At 36.9% G+C, this 21,661-nt stretch overlaps 1 protein-coding gene across 2 annotated transcripts in view; it reads left to right on the top strand.

The window, feature by feature from the left end:
• The first annotated feature begins 1,949 nt into the window (after positions 1-1,949).
• smad3a (SMAD family member 3a) overlaps positions 1,950-21,661 on the top strand; it is a 43,481-nt gene continuing 23,769 nt past the window's right edge. The window contains exon 1 of one of the 2 annotated variants that reach the window (XR_015494917.1): positions 1,950-2,364. Coding sequence is in view for 1 of the 2 variants with exons in the window: in NM_131571.2 (NP_571646.1) it covers positions 2,162-2,364 (203 nt within the window). In the remaining variant the exon portion in view is untranslated. The remainder of the gene's footprint in view (positions 2,365-21,661) is intronic. The other variant, NM_131571.2, reaches the window with a different exon arrangement.

The raw sequence follows: 21,661 nt of genomic DNA, 5'->3' as shown, positions 1-21,661 counted from the left end.
GTCTATTATTCCTCTGTCTTGTATTTTATGATGTGCCTGTGACATATTGTAAGGTGTCCTCGAGTGTTTTAAAAGGCTCCTATAAATAAAAAAGGTATTATTATTATTATTATTATTAGTAGTAGTAGTAGTAGTAGTAGTATTATTATAAATAAAAAAATCTAGTCATGCAGTGTTCAACACATGATCTTCTAGATTCCTGCAGTGTGTTAAACTGTGCACAGATGAATCTGTTTATCCATCAGTTATGAGTATACGTTGTCCATAACCACGTGGGAGGACAAAATGAAAGAAAATGTTATAAAAAAATACATCAGATGATCTTTAAAATAGATAAAAGGAAGAAGCAGAACCATGCTGGGCTGTGATCTAGCGTATTTTTAGCACAGCCTGTGAACTGTTTTAAACGTACCAAAGATTGCCATACACCAATCTGAGTGAACGTGTGTGGCCAAGGTCAAATGACCTACAATGTTAAATTTTATTTTTGCCTTTATATTATTATAAATGAGAAAATTCAGAAAATAACACAAAACTGCACATTGTTTTATTTATTGCTTCCTGCTTGCCAAATATGTCTTGTGTAGAGGGACGAAAATGCTGGGCTCAATCTGATAAGCATAAATCAAATCAGACTAGTGCAGGCGCTTGTGTTTGCATTTTGAATGTAACAGCTGGCCCTTGGCTGCACACACTTCTCTTGACATTTCTGACCCAAACTCCCTTCGGCATATGTCCATGTGTGCGTTTGTGTGTGTATGTGTGTGTGTGTGTGTTAAAGATAGCAGTCTGTGATCACAATATAAGTCAAACACAAACATTCAAGATAAACAATTAAAGGGGGGAAACAAAGCCATCACATTAGAATAACTAAAAATTTAAAAGTAAAAGAGTAAACTTAGTATAATGTAATCCACCTCATATGTATTAGCTAAATACAATCTACCCATCCTCAAAAAGTGTTGTTTTTTGAGACTTGCATTTTGGGATTTTGAGCATTTACTACAACATTAGGGACGTACATGATTAATTGTTGTTGTCATGCACAGGCAAGGCTGCTGCATACTCAGCGTTGTATCTTTCATCCCCACTCCCTCACTAAAAAAAGCAGGCCATGCCCAGTATCAGATTAATTAAACACTGTATGCTGCGTTTGGTGGGATCCCCTTCTCACACAGACAGTGCTATGCTGAAAGAAAAAGTGGGGGTGGAAAAGGTAGAAGGAAGAAAAGTGAACATCTTTACTCTTTTGAGAATTAAAGTGTAATTACTTTTACTGAGTCTGTAAATGATAAGCAAGGTTTTGTATAACCCGTTTCCTGTGTGTCACTGTGGTTATTGGGCGGGTTTTATGAGTGTTTACAATAGCACAGGAGGAAGGGGACAATAAAACTTCAGAAGGTTCAACTCAATCCTGTCTTAAATAGATGACATGGTTCCTAAATCTATAGCATATTGTTCATCTTATTGTGTATGTACAGAACTATTTTGTTGATGTCAAATGCTACCCTCATGAAGGGGCCACCATAAAATATGCTTTATCAAGATATCAGTATATAAAGTCGTCATTTGGTGTGGCTGTACACATTTGCTAAACATATTCTGCACATATTTCTAAAGCACTTTGAAACTGAAACTTTTAAATGATCAGAGCACTGAGTGCAGTCAGCTTCAGTAACGTTACGTCAGAGAGCCGCAGCACGCAGAACAGCGGAAGACTTTAGATTTAAGTAAACCTCACTTTCTAAAATATTAATGCTCAGGAACTGACTGCATATTAGTCACAGATGAGGTATTATATTTTTTAAATTAAATGAATCTGTTTTAATTACCAGCAGAAAGTGTTGTGCTGACCGGATGCAGAGGAACTATTTTTTACGCGGAGTGATCTGAACGGCCTGGCAGCGGTGTGTGGCGCGAGCTATGCCTGACGATCTCAAGGGACAGACAGACAGAGAGAGCTGTGCTGAGCGCTGAACTTGAGACCGTGTCTCAGTCACGTCTCAAGTCCCTCTCACTTTTCTTCATATTATTCCCATGCTCTAATCAGTTTACTTTGACACAAAACCTTCGGATTACGCTGAAGATAAAAAGTATCCCTAATTTCCCTCCGAGTTGCGTGAGAGACTGCGCAATAGAGGAACGCTGAACTGAATTCAACATGTCAATTTTACCTTTCACTCCGCCGATCGTCAAGAGGTTGCTGGGCTGGAAGAAGGGAGAGCAGAACGGACAGGAGGAGAAATGGTGCGAAAAGGCCGTTAAGAGTCTAGTGAAGAAGCTGAAGAAGACGGGACAGCTGGACGAGCTAGAGAAAGCCATCACAACTCAGGATGTCAACACCAAGTGCATCACAATACCGCGGTGAGTGCCATTAAAAACATCCTCGACTTTACTTAGAGAAGCATCGGGTTGTGACGATTGATTTTAGCAGAACCCGTCCGGACAGTCTCAAACTGAAGCTAAACACCAGCACGGCGAAGTTGAAGAAAAAGCCCAGCAGAGGCTCTTTTATTGTGAAATCAACTCTTGTGTTTCTCATATCACGTTAATTCATAAACCGCGTCTCATTACTGTAACGTTATGTGCTGCAGCTCGTATCTCGCTCTCTGATCAAATTCCGACACTCCAGTTGATTTATTTCAACTTTATTCTCTCATGTGCTTTCACAAACACACATTTGCCTTGCCTGAGGTTGTCATTTACTGTCTGATGAGGTTATATAACAGCCCGACCTTAATCTGAGGAGCGCTGTAGCTGCTGTATCTGGGCTAAACGATGTGTTGCGATGTTTGTGTTTTAAGTTATATTTTGGTTGGTTGGTGCATATATAAGACATTTGGTACTTATTATTTTTCTTCATTAGAGTGTACATGTGGACGGGGTTGTTGTATGAATTGTATTGTTGTTATTATTATCCCTCTGAGTTTTGCAATGGCTGGTTAATCCTGTTATGTCACAGTGCGATGCTGGCCAACTGCCCACAGGTCTTGCCCGTATGGTCCACTCGAGGGTTGCCCACAAGCCTTTACACTCAGCAGACCTTTAGTTTCAAGAGGCATTTCAAGCTTCAGCCAATATAGAAAAACATTGGTTTACTTGTTTGAGTTGTATATATTACACATAGCCAGTTATTATAGAAGTTCATTTGGTTTTTCATATGCATTCTGAAAAAAAAAAAAAAAAAAAAAAAATATATATATATATATATATATATATATATATATATATATATATATATATATATATATATATATATATACACAGATTCAGTAGATAATCAGCTAGAAGTTCACTTGGATTTCATCACAAATTAATATATAGCCAATTAAACCAACAGATCTTAGGGGATTATTTGTTAACTTTAATGATACAACTATGTTGTTCCTCATCTTTTGTTTGGTGCCAAATCTCCTGAAAGTAGGGCTGTGATTTGGCCTAAAATCAAAATCTCGGTTAATTTATCATTTCAACTCGATTACAATTAATGAACGATTATTAATTAATTAATTTATTAATTTATTTATTTTTGCCCTCATAGTTCACTGACGGGTTTTGTACAGTAAATATGCTCACATATTACAGGTAAGAGATTTCTTACCTGTAATAAAGGGTGAATGAAGGCTGTAATGAAGGGTGCATTACTTAATTTTAAAATAACTGAAGGAAACACACATGATCTACTGTCTATGATTATTTATTGAACATCAACGTTGAACAACTGAAACTAAAACACACACTGCACAGGTGTGGGGTATGCTATCGCGCAATGCTGCGTGTGAGTTGGATGCACAGGTTTACATCAGCCTTAACTCGCGCGTGTGACTCCACACACAATAGGGAAAGTAATTGAAAAAATTGACCTGGAAAAATTTCGATTATAGATTCTGAATGTCGATTTCGATTACTTTTCGATTAATTGCTCAGCTCTGACGGTGACAAGAATAGTAAATGCTGTATAAAATAAACAATCATGTCATTGGGATTGTAACATCCATCTCATCTGTTGTCTTTATATTATATTATTTAAACACAATAATATTCAATTTTATAAATGTGAATACTTTTATTCTGCAAGAATGCTTTTGAATGAATCAAAAGCTAAATAGAAATGTTAAAAAGGATTTCTCTTACATATAATTGCTATTCTTTTGAACTGTACAAGTATCTAAGAATAATTTTTCTTAGACTACGGGTCATCTAAGTTAAAAGGGATTAAAAGTGACAAAAACAGCTAAGATAAAGGCCTTATGTGAAAGTTAAACCAGATGGATGTGTATGATGAGTGTAATTCATATGTACTGAGTGTAAAAAGTAAAGGAATTCATGCCATATTGGTAATTAAATCAGGTTACCAAACTCCCCAGACCAGTGTCTGTTTTTTAAAATTGAAGCATCCTCTTGACTGGAAATGTTCTTGTGATGGCAGTCACAGTATGTAACAGTTTTTTATCTTTATGATGGAATTTAATCTGGAATTAAATCTCAATTTCATTTAATAAATGTGGATTTTAATTGTACAGAAAATCAGTGTTATTTTCTAGAGTGTTAAAGTATTTTGAATACACTAAAATACTGTTTAGGGTAAGGCTTCTCAATCATCACAAGTATAATTACAGGTAGTTGTAGCAATATAAAATGGGACCAAGTTCTACAGTATGTTGAAATTATACAAGATTTGGCCTTTAATTAAAATCTCGATTAATTGCACTTTATGATTAATGGATACTTATTTTATTTATTTATTTATTTATTTATTTTTTGCCCTCATAGTTAACTGACAAGTTTTGTACAGTAAATATGCTCACATATTACAGGTGAAAGATTTTTGAATGAAGGGTGCATTACTTGATTCTGAAATAATTGAAGGAAACACACATGATCTACTGTCTATGATTATTTATTGAACATCAACACTGAACAACTGAAATTAAAACACACACTGCATAAAACCAACAGTCACTTTTTTCTTATATAAAAGTGAAAATAAATAACTTGCACTTTTGGAAACAAAATCTATTATTTTCTATGTTTTTTATTCTAAAAGTAGTATCTATTCTAAATAAAATTCTTGTACATGCTCTAAATGATATTTTAGACAGTGCAATTCCTGCATCTTCTGTAAACAAATGTTTTAATTTGAATATTAATTTTGATATAATGGAAAACATGCCGTTAACAAGGCATCTCTGGTGTAGCTTCCAATCATTGTCAATGTAGTGCAAAGTAACACAGTAGTAACAGGAGAGCAGGGTCACGTTACTTCACACATGCTAAAGTAAATCATTGAAAAAAATCAACCTGGAAAAAATAGATTATTGGTTCAGATTGTCGATTTCAATTATTTTTTGATTAATCGCCCAGCGCTGATAAGAATATTATATATGAACTACATTAAAAAGTCTTTGTCTTCACACATTTGAGTTACTTGTCTAAATATACTGTATTGGGTTGGTAATGTAATTTAACACTGTAAAAAAACATGTAATCATATATTCACAAGAGTTATATTTGTATGCATAAATAGAGTTATTTTGAGATTTCCTTTCCAGATATGAAGTTTGCATAATGGTGTGGTGTTACTGGGCTGAGCTGCGGCCCAAGCTCAGCCTGCAGTGCTGTTCTGTTGCTTGTTGTTTCCAAACAACAGATCGCTCAGTGAAAGCAGGGCTGCCAGCCAGAGATCAGGCTGAGTCAACCCAGAGGGAAAGGGAGTTTGAGCCTGTGGCTTTGTGGTGTGACCCACTGGTGCTTCTCTGGTAGAGCTCTGGTGGTGACAGAAACCATAAAAAGCAAAGACTGCACTGACTGAGATGTGTGTAGCAGTTCTTGTTCAGCTTAGATTCAATGGAATAAAAAACAAAACCTTTTTTTGGCTTTGACTTCAGACGGTTTTCCCTGTTGTTAAGGTAGTGTAACTGAAATCAGCACAAAGTCCAGTCCAAAGCTCTATTCTTGGCTAGATTTATAGACAGTAGCCCTTGCGTTTGGGATACAACAATTTGCCTCACCCTGCAGGAGGATCCAGATTCCTCTGACTCGCTTTAGGCCACACAATCCTGTCTTGCCCTCACACGCCACACACACCGTAAGCCTGTCCCGGCCTGCTGGAGATCCAGAGAAAGGGAGATAAAAAGTTAGAATTGAGTGGAATAGGACATTGGGTTCAAAAGAAGCAGCGGAAAAAGGAGATGGAAGACAGATTGAAATTGTCCAAGACAGGATAGGAAAAGCATAATTATATAGCCACACTTCCTTCGCCTGCCATACACCTGTCGAAGGCCTATCAGAGACTCCACATAGACTTCCTGAGAGGATGTCTGCTCCACAGAGCGTCTGCTATATCACAACCTTGCAGTCTTTATTTGCTTTAGGACTCTCTGCACAATGACTTCAAAAGCTTCTGAACTGTGAACGCAACCTGTGGTCCATCCATTGTGTGGGCACATTCAGTCAGTTTCTCAAACAAGTCATCTATAGATCAGCGTAGAAACTGTATGTGCCCTGAAGCGGCGATGCAGTTCATTGTTGGCATTTAAAACTGAAAGTGTCTGCACGTTGATGAGATGTCTGGTTTAAGTCTGACATCCTGAAACTCTATACAGTATACAGTGATTCAAAGGCGCTTTTGATAGAATGTGGAGATTGAATGTCATTGGCTTGTAATTGATGTGCTGATGGTTGTTTTGTTTCAGCCGGGGTAATGCCTTCAAAGCGCGGCGCGTCTGAGGGAAGTGAATCTGTCTGATGATTCAGAGTTATTGTGTGGCGGCTGATGGGAAGAGAGTGAAAGACAGCATGACAGAATTTCACAACCTTTTAAAGTGATGGCTGAAAATAAAAGCAAAGACACTTTTTGATGGACACTTCTGGCCTCAGACCTGTTGTAACCTTTAAACACTTGTATTTCATGCAGCTTTGCTGGACTCTTACCTCAGGGACTGTCCTTGAGCAATCTGTGGTTAGTTGTAATAGTGATGAATCATGCCATGGGTGTAAAACGACATGCTTTTAAGATTGATTAGTTTATTGTAGGGCTGCACAATATATCGTTTCAGCATTGATATTGCAATGTGCACATCTCCAATAGTCACGTCGCAGGATCTGCAATGTTGAGTTGAGATTGTATAGTTTAGGGTAACATATATTGGAATTATATAGCTCTGCTGTTACTGCAGAGTTTAACCTTAATGGTGTAAAAGTTTGTTGTTTGCACATGTTTTAAGCGATAAGGGCATTCATATGCAGTATTTAATAGAATTTTATTGAACTGTTTAAACGGTAAAGTCTTTGTAGTGTTTATTAAAGTTTGGCTTTTTATTTCTGTACCTGAATATGATTTGACTATACCCTGAAAACCATTAAGCACTGTCTTTATTTTCCTCTTATATTTGCATATTACATTAATTCATGCATGAATTATTTCCCTACAAAATCATGCAAACCGATTGAATATTAATACATTGTTTCCAAATAGGGCTATTTAAATCATCTGGTCAAATTGGATTTATCGCAATAGATATCGCAGAAACACAAAATATCGCAATGTCCGATTTATCGTGCAGCCCTAGTTTGTTGGTTTGACTGAATGACTTGTAATATAAAGCCACATTTTTTGTTTTTTTGTATTCTTAGAAGAACTAAATATGCTTAATTTAATGGTAACACCGTGATGTATGTGAAGTTTACCTAACAACATCATGATTTTGAGGCAGGGGAATAGGAATATGCAGGTATTGAATAGTTTTAACCTATAGCAGATGCTTAATGTTTCCCTAACATTTGATGTTGCTTCCTGTTTGGTTATTTTTTTCAGAGAATATTTTTAGTTGGCTTTTTACATTTTTTGAAGCCATAAAATGTTCACAGAATCTTGCTGGGTGGCTATTTTTAAAAATAACTAAAATTGATGCTTCCTCTTGGTTGTTTTTAGGTATTGGTTTCAACATTCCCAGAATTGTTGCAGACTTGCAGTGAGGTTACCTAAAAAACAATATCGAATGTTCCTGCCTAATCTCACGAGGAAACTTAACTACTTTACGTTTTCTCAGTTTAGTGTCTAATTTGTACAAATTCATACGGGTTCAGTCCTTAAAAAGGAGGCATGACACCCAACCCCACCCCTAAAACCAACCGACATTGGGGGATAAGCAAATCATGCTAAATTTTATGCATGAAATTCTATGAATTAGCCACTATATCAAAAAGTTCTGAATTGCTGTGCAATTGTGTTAAATGTTTCTACATGTTTTTTGGTGTTTTTTTATAACTGTAAACTCTGCATGCGTTTATGGATTGCACATTACATCTTTTTACTGGCTGACTGAGTAACAATTGTTTATCAGTGCCTTTTTTGAATAATTGTAAACATTGAACTGAAATCATAAACCTGTGGGTTTATTCTAACTTTCTTTTCTGTGTTCCAAACTTCTTTAGCACATGTTTTTTTTTTCTTGAAGAGACGTGCACTCACATACTTTAAAATTAATGGCCATTTCATTACTAACTGACTAACTAACAGTGTTTTATTGAAAAAAGGCAAATATGATATTTTTGATTTCAGATAGCTCTGACAGTTATGTGAAAAACATTATGTAACATTATGTGAAAGATCTTCTTTTTAAAAGTAAGAGAAACATATCTTGCTGAACTGTACTTTATATGTAAAATCTGTGTACCTATTTAATTGAGTGTTGCACATGGACACACGACTTATTTAATCCATTATATTTGTTGTTCTGACTGTTTTAATCATGAAATAAATAAAAAGAGCATATTATTGGTGTAGTGCACATTATCTAGGTCCACTCACCCCTTTTACTACACTGAGTCCAGGGAGTACTGCCGGATGATACTGAGGTTAGGGGAATGTTTTAGGAGACAAAAATTGTTACTTTGAAATGACATAGTTGGGGCAATGCTGCAGAAATACATTTGGACTATTTACTTGATTTTTCATTTGTATTTGATTTATATCCACATCTTAAAACATTGTGTATTTTTTTTCTGTTTACATGGTCAAGGAAGACATTGAAGGATCAGAATTGGGTCACGTTTAATAGACAGTATAAATGGGACCTAATAGGCCTCAAGAAAACCCTTAGGCACCATTAGATGGATATTAAGTTCACTTGGTCCTGATGTTTCTAGGAAGGCTTAAAATTGAGGGTTTCAGTTTCAGTCAAATATAGGGAGTAACAGCATGCAGTAGACTAGACTTACCTAAAAAAGAAAGATAAATGATAAATAAATAAATGATAAATAAATAAAATATCACCTTGTTTGAGGTGGGTCTCTGACACACAAAGCCCAAAGATCTCTGTTTGTATGTGTGTGATTTGTAGAAGCGGTGCTCAAGTAGCACTCATGCAGCTGAATCCATATAACACAATACCAAGGTCATGGTTTAAATTATGAGAGAATGCATGAACTGATGAAATGTATGCTTTAATTGCAAAAAGTGTTTGCAAAATTTAAACACATGTAATAAAAGATTTTTACCTTGAAAACAGCTAAAACACATCACATTTTCATTTTCAAATTTTCATTTTCATTTCAATATGGTCAGCAAAATATTAAGTTTTTTGTGAAAAAATAAAATTTACACTACCTGACAAAAGTCTTGGCGTCTATCCTAGTTTTAGGAACAACAAATAATAACTTGAATTTTTATGAATCTTTAGGTAAAAAAGTGGCTTGCATGAAAGGCAAAGGCCTCTAGTTTACGCTTATCTTCATTTATTCATTCATTCATTTTCTTGTCGGCTTAGTCCCTTTATTAATCCAGGGTCGCCACAGCAGAATGAACCTCCAACTTATCCAGCAAGTTTTTACGCAGCAGATGCCCTTCCAGCCGCAACCCATCTCTGGGAATTACGCTTATTTTACCAAAGTAAAATATGATCATGCCTTGTTTTTTAATTATTTAATTAGGACAGTAAGGTCTGACTTTGCTAAGACCGAAATAATGTACAGTATAGAATATAAAGTCATGGTGCAGTGAAAAAGGAATTAAAAGTGTGTATGACTTCCATGAGCTTGGATGACTGCATCCATACATTTCTGCTATGACTCAAATAACTTTTTAATAAAGCCAACTGGAATAGAAAAGAAAGCGTTCTTGCAGGACTCCCAGAGTTCATAAAGATTCTTTGGATTCATCTTCAATTCTTCCTCCTCCATCATTTTATCCCAGGCGTGCTCAATAAGGTTCAAGTCTGGTGACTGGACAGGCCAATCCTGGAGCACTTTGACCTTCTTTGCCTTCAGGAACTTTGATGTTCTGGCTGAAGTATTAAAAGGAGAGCTATCCTGCTGAAGAATTTGCCCTCTCCTGTGGTTTGTAATGTAATGGGCAGGACAGATGTCTTGATACCTCAGGATGTTGATGTTGCCATCCACTCTGCAAATCTCTCACACAACCCCATACTGAAATTTAACCCCAAACAATGATTTTTTTCTTTACCAAACTTAAATGATTTTGTGGGAATCTTGGGTCCATGCGGGTTCCAACAGGTCTTCTGCAGTATTTATGATGATTGATGCAGTTCAACAAATTATTCATCTGAGAAATCTACCTTGTGACACTTTTCTAAATGGTCAAGTTATTATTGCTCTTACAAATAGGATCAGTGACAAGACTTTTGTCAGGTAATGTAATTAGTGTGTTATAGTATGTAGTTGGTCAGCTATTTCAATTAAAAAATCTATACTATTTGACTTTTTACAAAAGCTGTGCTCTTGAATTTTATATTTCTTGAAGTATCCTGAAAAAATATAAATTACTTGATAAAAATGCTGCTAGAGAACCAAATGATTTTTTAAGGATCATGGGACACCCAAGACAAGAGTTATGATAGCTTTGCAATGGAAATAAGTTCCATTCATATAAACAAAACATGCTTACAACTTACAAACCTTTGAAAAAATCTACAAGCAAATACACCACACTACCAGTGAGTTAGTTGGTTGCTAGATAGCTAATCAACAGTCGCTATACCGTGAGAAACGTATGGCTGTCTGTATGCACAATATGTTTCGATGTGTCTTGTTTGACTGATTGCGTGTCTGGAGGTGTTTGTGGATTCCCTGAGGGTGTTATGAGGCCTGTAGCACCCAAGTGATGGAGAACGCCAAGTGTGCCAAGTCTGACTGTGGTTGTGGTGGAGATTAACATCTCAGTGTGTCGTCTGTTAGTTTATGTACAGTAGGTTTTTATGTGTCTCTTTGTTATTGAAGTGTTTGCACTCATTGTACTGAATGTATACACACATTGTTGTCATGCCTATTGCCTAACATGCCTGTGCATTGAGAGCAGGTATTTGAGCATTAGTCGTGTGTGTGTGTGTGTGTGTGTGTGTGTGTGTGTGTGTTAGTCAGCCCTCAGGAATGCTCTGTCTGCCCAGGGGAGGGCGTGGGCTGCTTCTGGGTTTGTGGCTCTTGCCGGGGTTGAAGGTTTAGAAAAGCTCTGTGCCGCCTCCATATCTACTGGAATAATAGACACTCTGTACAGCAGACAACAAGACTGCTTTGTGCTGCTCTGTCATCACTAACTTTACCGCTGACCCTCAGACCGCTTCTGACCACCGTGAGAAAATAACTGTCCTTCACTTGTGAACTCTCTTTCTCTCTGTGTGTTTTTTTTAGAGCTGATTTTGGTGTAGACTTTGCACAGGATGTTTTGAAGTTTGTCTAAGAGTTTTGAGAGACTTGCTTTAAAGTCTGCCATGAATGTTTACTGACACTGATCCAAGTTAATCACCATAGTCTTTCATTTTAAGGCAATTATTCATTCGTTTTCCTTAAGCTTAGTTCCTTTATTCATCAGGGGTCACTACAGCGGAATGAACCGCCAACTTATCCAGCACATGTTTTACGCAGTGGATGTCCTTCCAGCTGCAACTAAGCACTAGGAAACACCCATACACACTCGTATTATTATATTATATTATATTATATTATATTATATTATATTATATTATATTATATTATATTATATTATATTATATTATATACAACACTATATTATATACTGTACATTGCTGGTTCTGACTGGCAGATATGTTTTTTTCCAGTATCACCAGCTTGCATCACTCCACCTGCAGCATTTCTTATGGCAAGTGTCAAAACAAAACAAAAAAAAAAAACACAAAGAAAATGACAGACACTACTGTATTTGAGTTATGGGATGTGGTTTTAGATGAAAGCGTTTTTTAAACCTAGATATGTGGTTAAAGAATAAAGACTGTGCTGATTTTAGAGAGTTGTGAGCTATAGGGCATTAACAGAGTTCAGGGCTAGCGTACCCCACAGAGAACAGACTTACCTTGGCTAGGTCTTTCTGCAATTTGCTGCTGGCTCTGTGGTCTCTATGGTGTTGGGTATATATAATGGCCAATCTTTTGTCTTGGTCTATTATTTGTTAGAGTAAATCATTTTTGGCTGAAGGCAAAGCTAAATTTTAACTAGACAGATTTGTTGCAGAAAATAAAAAACATTTTAATACAAGTTGTATGTACAACAATGAAATGGATAATCATTTAAAATTGAATTCTACCATTAAAATATTACCTAAATTTATTTGAAAGAAAAAAAATGATTTTGGGTTGTTTTACAACATTAAACTTACTGTCCCGCCCATAGACAACGTGTTAGAAACACCTCGCATGAATGGTAGTTATTTGTAATTTGATGCAAAGATGATATAATACATACGCAAATAGATATAAATGCCTTAAATAATCTAAATATTACAAATTCTCAATGATTTAAGATTCCGATGACTCTTAAATGGGTCATAAATGGTTAATTCCTTGTGAAAAGGGTCCATTATTGTATAATTCTTTTAATCTTTTTGTTTATGTAAAACACGTTGAATGATCATTTTTCTATGAAATGTGTTGTACTGTATAAATAAACCTGCACTCCCTTCCTACAAGTTTGAAATTTACTTGCTGTCATAAATTGTTTTTGATTTGTACCATGCTGGGTTAGGTGGTCCTTAACATGCTCAAAGTTTGGAATTTTTTAAGCAATCAGTGTTTCATACAGTGCTGCTATGTTTGGAATGTGAAAATCACACACTTATGTTACAACATTTAAATGGTAGAGTTCTCCTTCATTTACCATGCAGTATCCCTCTCTCTCTCTGTGAATGGGACACTTGCATCTATGCTGCTTTATCATATTACCTGCCTCTTCCTGTACCATAATAATGCCATTGGTGCTTCTGCTGTTTTTTATGTTTAAATGAACCTGATGCTCAGCACTCAATAATGCCAGCTGTGTCACTGACCACGTAACATTAAGAACAAGCTTAACCTGGTTTGGTCTCTGCATTTTATGTCATTGTTGAATCCTGCTGTATTTTCATGCCAAATTAAATGAGACACAAAGTTATTAACTTTTATTTATTTAATTTATTTTGTTTTTGCTATTTCAGAGTAAATGTGAATGAATATTACTTTAAATACTCTTCTCTACTGATAAAATGCACGAAAACTTACTACGCTAACTAGTTAAACTTACACTCAGGGTGCTTTCACACCTACACTTTTGTTTCGGAACGTATCTCGTTTGCCCAGTTAGCACGGTTCGATTGGCATATGTGAACAGGGCAATCGCGCTCTGTTCCGCGCCAAAGTAATCGCTCCGAGATCGCTTAAATGAGGTGGTCTCGGCTCGATTGAAACGAACCCTGGAGCGGTTCGATTGCAGTGAGAAAGTGATCCGATCCGAGCGCGGTAATATCACAGTGTTTTATGGATATGTAATAGGCTTACGGCTATATGAAGAGAGAATTATGAGTATGGCGGGAAGTTTCGCGAGGTCCGGATGCCCGCAAACGAGTGATGATCTCCCGGTAATCTCGCGTCTCTCTCCCAGTCCTCAAATAGGCATCGTTGCGCACCCTTCTAACCCCTCCCCACCGCATCTCTCCTCAGACACGTCACGCGCGCGCACCCTGTCAATCACCACCAAACCACCACCTCTCCTGACAGCTGAGCGGGACGCTGCAAAATAAACCCTGACACTCTGACCAATAAGGAAAGTTTACTCGCACGTGACTTGTTTTAGCTCTTTTGGTCCGATTAGAAACTTTGCAGTGTGAAAGCGAACCGCTCCAAGAGCAAAGAGCAACAATGTAACAATTTTAATTTCTGTTTCGGAACAACTGAATCGATTCACAGGTGTGAAAGCACCCTCAGACCCAATCCCAATTCTACCTTTTAGCCCTTCCCCCCTTGTCCCAATTCTCTTTAGCTTGAAGGCGTATAGGGCTAAGGGCAAGGGGTAGATACCCCTTTGAAAAAAATTTTTTTAGGACCATGCACACTCAAACCAAGGGGTAAGAAAATTTCCCAGAATACACCAGCCACAGCTGCACCCGGAAGTAAGGAAATCCACAAATTCATATTTTTTGCCATTCTTATGAATTTTTACAACAAACAATGTTTTAATATATTCTTAACAGCGTTCATGGTTTACTCTCATGCTGTAAAAAAAAAAAAAACACGCTAAATTTCGGGATCTATAATCCCTAATATTAACTCCTGTACAGCAGTCTCACAACATTCTGACACTCGATGACACTGGAATGGGCTGGGAATGGGCTTTTTACAGTGTCTGCCATAATGTTAATTTTGTTTTCGTGTGTTTACATAATTGAATTTGGCCATGGTGTAAATGCACAGTACAGTTAAGATCTTATTGCCACATTAGATTGGAATGATAACATAATATACGCCTTCAGCGATTTCCTGAAGATAAATACCAATAAATAACACAACTGAAATAACGACAGCAGTCGCGATCGTCTGATCTCACATGAAGCAAGAGATCCCGATGACATGATGCTGTGTGCAGGTGCTGTAGTTATGTCCCAATTCTTAGGGGTAAATTTTAAAGACCTTCCCCTTTACCCTCGTTTTTAAGGGCAAAGGGGTAGGGGTACAAAATAGAATTGGGATTGGGCCTTAGTATAATTATTATTAGTAGTATTATATGTTGTAAAATTATTAGTATTATTATTATTATATAATATAATTAATTATAATATAATAATATATGTTGTAAAATAATATATATATCAAGCCGTAGAGATATTTTTAAAACATACATTATAGCCAAAAAACAATTGTTTCTTTGCTTTATTAATGTGTTCCTTTTTTAATTTAACTCATTTCTAGCGTACGAGCGGGTGCAGCCATTTTAATCTTTTATGCTTGAGACTTCCGGTTTCATTCACTTCCATTCATTTTTAGACGTTAAAAACAGCTGGTTTTGCTGCTTGATGTTGCAAACTGGTATTTTTTATTATATTATTCTACTGTGTCTGTATAGTCATGGAAACACTTGTTTGTAGAGCAAGTAGTTTTCTGCCGTTTATTATTTCTAGTCATTTCTCTCATAGGTGACTGAATTGGAAGTTCAAAAACAATCGCAAAAACGAGCAAATTTCCGTATTAAATAATAAAGTCAAAAGAAAAACCTATTACTATTGTTATTTTATATGTATAGTAATGCTTGTTATTAATGATAACGGATGTAAATGTAAATAAATGGTTCTTGTGTTATTTTGTACAAATTCATTTGATCTCATAATCTTTAATCGAATATCATAACCCTTCCAACCTCCCTCCTCAAAATGGCTTTTCTTCAATTCTGGTGAAATGGATTGCCTTTTAGAGTATAAACTGGTGTTCAAAACTTTCGCTGCTTTGTTAGAAATGCCCGTCTTGCAACAATCCAATCAGTTCCCAACGGATGAGATTATGCAGCGCCCTACTTTTTTGACAATTTAAGAAACCGTTTCAACTGGATGTACGTCACGATAGAGGAAAAAAGGACAATATTAAGTTTTGTTAATAGTGACTTAAAAAGGTTTTTGTCCCTTGTTGTGATGTTACTGAAATGAGGAAATGAATTAAAAATGGCGTTGCTGATGATGAAACGGGTCAGCCTCATTTTGTAAAGCTCCTACCAATGTCAGAACAATTACACAAGAAAAATTTGTTTCTTTGCTCAGTTTTCGTCTGTGCAATATTTAATCTGAAGCATTGTCAGTGAGAGAAAAAGTTCCCCCTCACACAAAATGAACTCAATCAATCTCTGTTTTATTATTTATTAAGGAAGCCAAAAATATGGCTTAAAATATTTTTGAGCAGCCCTAATACAGCTGGTTCGCCTAGGTAAAGTCTATGTGTGTGAAGCCGTGGAGCTGTTGATTATTAGTGGTCAGAGCCAGGTTATGACAGCACTCTGAGTGAAAGCATGCAAAAGATTTTTTTCAAAACACTTTTAAAGAATAGTGTCAAAGAATAATGGTAAATCACAGTCATGTGGTCAGGTACTGAGATCATGCCAAAGATAGAGATACAAGAACTTACTTGCTTTGTATCAAATGACCTTTACACAGATTTGATTTCAAAGATGAAAGAAGGAAATGCCACTGTATCTGTTGAATAATAATGTCAAGATAAAAGCAGTGACTGATTTTCTTTTCATTTCATGATGTATGTCTCTAAAGAAATACATGCTGGGGACTTTGTTCTGTCCATGGTTGTTGTTTAAATGCATATTTGTTATTTTTCTTAAAATAATATTCAAAAAAAGAAAAAAAACTCTTGCACACTACTAAATTGTCTGAGCATAAACAAGTTTGTATAATTAGCACTTCTTGTGTGTATTACCTCTTGTTGAATCGGTGAATGAATTGTATTTATCGACTCCTCAATTGTAAGTCGCTTTGGACAAAAGCATCAACTAAATGAGTAAATATAAATGTAACTTTGGCACATCTGAGCTAAAAGGTATAATGAGCCTGGTATGTGAGGCATGATTATAAGCTGTCTTGACCAGGAATCGCAGCTGGTGAAATGTGTGTCCTGACCAACAGAGTCTCCATAGCAGGCTAAGTAAGTGGAAGGCTTTCGTTTGTCTGTTATTTAACTAAATGAAAACAGAAATATCTGATCATCTATATCTCTGTTTACATTAGACTTTCATTACCAGGGCAACAACTGACGCATTTGTATTTCTGTACATTCCAAAGAGCTCTGTTATCAGCACCCACCATGGAAAGTGAGTGTGTTCAACTGGCCCGGATGGGTACGGAATGGAAATCAAAGAGAGACATTTTTTAATCTTTATTAATCTTGCCATAAAATAGCCACAAGCTGCTGATCTGGCTATAGATTTATAAAAAGAAAAACAGCCGTTAAACCAAAACCAACATGATAGTGGAAAAGTAGTAGAGCAGCTGATAAGTTGTTAAATTGTAGGCTATATTTAATGTCATATACATAGATGTATTTTGTAAATTTAAAATACAACAACATAAAAAACATATTAACCTTCATGCAAATAGGTTGTCATAAAATTTAGTTATCTGTGCAATAATTTGATTTTGCTAGTTAGCTAAGGATAATGGTATTGTAGTAGTATCTTCGATATATTATGTTTTTGTTATTTTGAAATGCCACTGGTCACAACGAGTTAGTGAAGTTAATCCAAAAAAAAAGAAAAAAACTTTGGCTTGCTTTGCTCATACTTATGGCCGATTAAGTATCGACATGACCTGAACCCTGATGTGCACCTCTCAAAACAATTAACTGCACACCGCGGTATGCGAAGCGCAAGACCTGTGATTTGTCAGCTTGGTATTGGTGATGAGTGTGAGCTGAGTCGAAAGCTGTTTGAGAGGCATAAGTGTTTATCAAGTTTTGAATCCTGTGGAGTGTTGGTTTGCAGCTGGAAGGGAATATCCTGTATAAGCAACATGCTGGATAAGTTGGTGGTTCATTCTGCTTCGGCAACCCCTGATTAATAAAGAGACTAAACCGAAAATAAAGAAAGAAGAGTCCTGTTGAGCTTCAGATGGTGACTTTTGTTTTGCGTTTACCTTATGATTAAAGTTGTTACATGTCTGGTGGTTGGTTCCCGCCTCTTTCTTTCTTGAAAGAGTGAGTTTGAGCTATTTGTACACTAATTTAGATTGCACACCTTTCTGGTGTAAACAAAACACACATGAAAAATTCAATAAGGAACACTGCCTGCTGGCGTTTCAGAAGTGTTACTGCAGAGCAACACAAACAGATAGTGGTATAAATTTTTACTTGTAAGCACGTCTACATGCAAGGCATTCATTGGGGTTTACGGCAATCACTCGATGCAGAATTATAATTCAGCCTTTAGTAATTTCCGCTCATGACTTTTTAAATTGGTGCATGACATTGTTATTCTTGTTTTGTTTTACCATCGGTGTGATTAGCTGAGTTTAACACTATTTTATCATGTTTTAGTATTGTGCGCTTTTGGACTACTGCAGTATTTTGCAGTTGCTAAAAAAGTGACTAATAGGGTGTTATTTTGGCCTCTGCTGCATTTGTATGATGGCTGTAGTGTTTCTCGTGTAGTCCTGCTTCCCTGCTGAGAGCGGGCCCCCGTAACCACATCCAACCACCTGCACATGAGACCCCTGCAGGGCTCTGTTTACTTAAGCAAGGCCTTAATGACTTTAGCAGAGGGGGGAAAACCAAAACCTTTCAAATAGTAATACAATAATACATGCTATTTTCCTCTCAGTCACATTATGAAATAAAGGCTAAGCAGGTATATGTGCCTGGAATTGGAAAAAGATATTAGGTTTTAAGAGTTTCCATATGAGTTTGGTTTTCACTGACTGCATATTTTATATATTTTTTATAACTTGTAGCTGGTTTTCCAATAGAGATATTATAAGCAGTCAATCCACAGTTAAGTAGCTGTATGTTGTTTATACATAAAGTATGAGTTAGTTCAGCTTTTATCTTTAGTTATGACTGTATGATCAGGTATTTGTTAGTCTTCAATGTTCAGTGTGTAGTATTCTGTATTCCAAGGCCCCGTTTACACTAGTGCGTTTTAGTTTGAAAACGCATAAGTTTTGCTACGGTTACGCCATCCGTCCACACTACGCCGGAGTTCTCGAGCGCCGAAAACGGAGCTTTTTGAAAACGCTGGAGAGGCCGTTTTCATTTTAAAACGCTGCTGCTCCGTCTCAGTGTGGATGGGGAAAGACGGAGACATCTGAAAACGGAGGCGGGGCTGCAAACGTTCGCCTCTCTAATTGGGGCTTTACCTGAATATTAAGTAGCCCACACACAGTTCAGTCTCGCATCCTCTTCTTGTAAGTTAAGACTTCGCAAGTTTTGATCAAGGCTGAAGTCTCCCCCTTCTCAGTTTGATATGGAAAACATACCGAGGACACGGGTAAATCTTCACAGGGAACAGTGTACATTATAACTTCATTCACATCACCTTCGCTACGTTGTTTCACTTTCTCAACAATAAAACGTAAACATGATTTAAGGAACTGCCTATTTTCTTTTTAATATTAGCAACTTAACAGACAGCAGAAATGTTGAGACGTCGTGCTGCATATATAAGCGTCATCTTCACTGTGTGCATATTTATAACTAAACGGAGCCGATAACACCTGCCTCCTTTCAATTTCAGTGAAAATACGAAACGCACCCTCTCTTTTGCTGAATATCAGTTTTAATAATCGATAATTATAAAAGTATAACATACAATAAGTTTATACATTATAGGAAATAAAGGCAAGCGATCAGTCAATGTACCTGGATTAATCATTAACTTATCTTTGCGCTTAACCAAAACATGTTACCTGTGAACAAGTAACTTAATAGATTCCAATGACCAACGTCAGGGAATTGGCCTATGTCGTTAGATAAAGACAACAACATGAATGAAATATCACGTTTAGCAAATATAGTGAGATTAGATCCAGCGGGAGATGCGTGATAAGCAGTCCGACAAGCAGAGCTCTCATCTGGGTTAAAAAGCTGGAGCGCTTGCCCGAGAGTGTGTGTGTGGTCACGTGATGTGCGTTTTCAGCGTTTTGGTGTGGACGGAGAGCTGTTCAGAAACGCTGGGTAAAACGCGAGTGTGGACGCGGATCGTTTTCATTCTACAACGCCGTTTTAAAACTAAAACGCACTAGTGTAAACGGGGCCCAAGTCTGATGTACTGCTGTGTATCGTCTGGGTTTAGACCGGGGGGAAGGGGGAATTGCAGTGGTCTTATAGTGTTTTTAAAGGGGGTGGTGGGGGTTGGGTTTGGGGTATGTTCCACAGAGTGAAATGGTCCCACAGACCACAGTCTGGACTGACGTCGAAGTTGCTTTTGTCCCGCTTTCTCCCTCTGCATCAAATTTGCATGTATCAGAGTTCAGGGAGTTCATGTTTTGTCAAACTCACTGATTTCAAACAGAGATGTGTAGATCCAGCTTGAAAAACAAAAACGCTGCACTCCAAAACCAGCATGAAAAAGTGGAGCAAAAGTTGATGATTACTTTGGAAAGATGTTTGTCTTCTTGTCTACCTAGCAAATGCACAATAATCTGGTAGTGTATGTGTGCAAATGACTAACACATCAAATAGTTTGCCTTTGCATGTTTTGGTTGTTTTGTCTAATTTTAGTTTTGTTTCAAATTTATTTCATTTAATCAAAACTTTGTCAAATTTCATATTAAGTCGCAAGGAAACATCTGAACAAATATGCCTAATTTCTGTTCATTGCTTCAGAATCAAGTCTTGTATCATGTCATAAATTGCTTACTGCAGCCCACAGCATCTGTGTTTTTACCCTCTAGATTAAATCTGCCCAGTGTGATTGAACTTGTGTCAGACCCTCCATCCCTCCAGCTCACCCCCTATGCTCTCTTTCTATTCCTCACCCCTCTCTCTACTCAAGTGACAGCCGGCATGCGGGTGGGGGGGAGAACAGGCTAGACCCGCCCTCCAGTCTGTGTGTGTGTGTGTGTGTGTGTGTGTGTGTCTGTCTGCTTATATGTTGGTTGGATGTGCCTCACTGCTGACCTAATTTGCCCTCAGCAGTTCAATCAATACTCATTCAGAGCTTCCTTTTCACACGAGGTCTGCCCACGCAGTAGCAAACACAGGCCGTTTCTGCACTGAGTGCTGGAATGTAATGAAAAAGTGAACAACCGATGGAGGATACAATATGTTCAGACGACTGCAGCTAATGAATACTAAACCTCAAGGACTGACCTCATCTCAAAATTGACCAGTTCTTAAATGATACTAATCGTAATTACTTGTCTATTTAAAAAATAAAAAATTCAATTAGATGTTTTTTTAAGAAGTGATTTTTTTTTTTTTTTGCAAGCAGGATCCATTTGATCAAAAGTGAACATGAAGACATTGACTTTCAAATGTCTTTCAAATAAATGCTTCTCTTTTAAAACTTTATGAAAAACAAGTTCTAATATCGAGAAGCACAGTTGCTTTTGTTACACTTGTTCTGAGCCACCTCCAAATGTGTTTTTTAATTTCAGATCTGATCAGTGTCTAAATATACTCTGTATATGATTCTGCTTTACTACAAAGCAACAGTATTTATATTTCTCAGCAACTAAGCGATGATCCTATCTGTATTTAAATTCACAGCTTCACATCATAAACGTTGAACAGATGCAGGTTATTCACCCACAACATTTCTCTCTCTCTCTCCCTCTCTCTCTCTCTCTCTCTCTCTCTCTTTCTCTCGCTCTCTCTCTCTCTCTCTCCCTCTCTCTCTCTCTCTCTCTCTCTCTCTCTTTCTCTCTCTCTCTATGTCTCTTTTGTTGATTTATTCG

Source organism: Danio rerio, chromosome 7 (assembly GCF_052040795.2).
Source record: "Danio rerio strain M-AB ecotype USA chromosome 7, GRCz13ab, whole genome shotgun sequence".
Lineage (NCBI taxonomy): Eukaryota > Metazoa > Chordata > Actinopteri > Cypriniformes > Danionidae > Danio > Danio rerio.
Note: the sequence above shows the minus strand (reverse complement) of the source record. Positions and strands in the feature narration are given on the sequence as shown.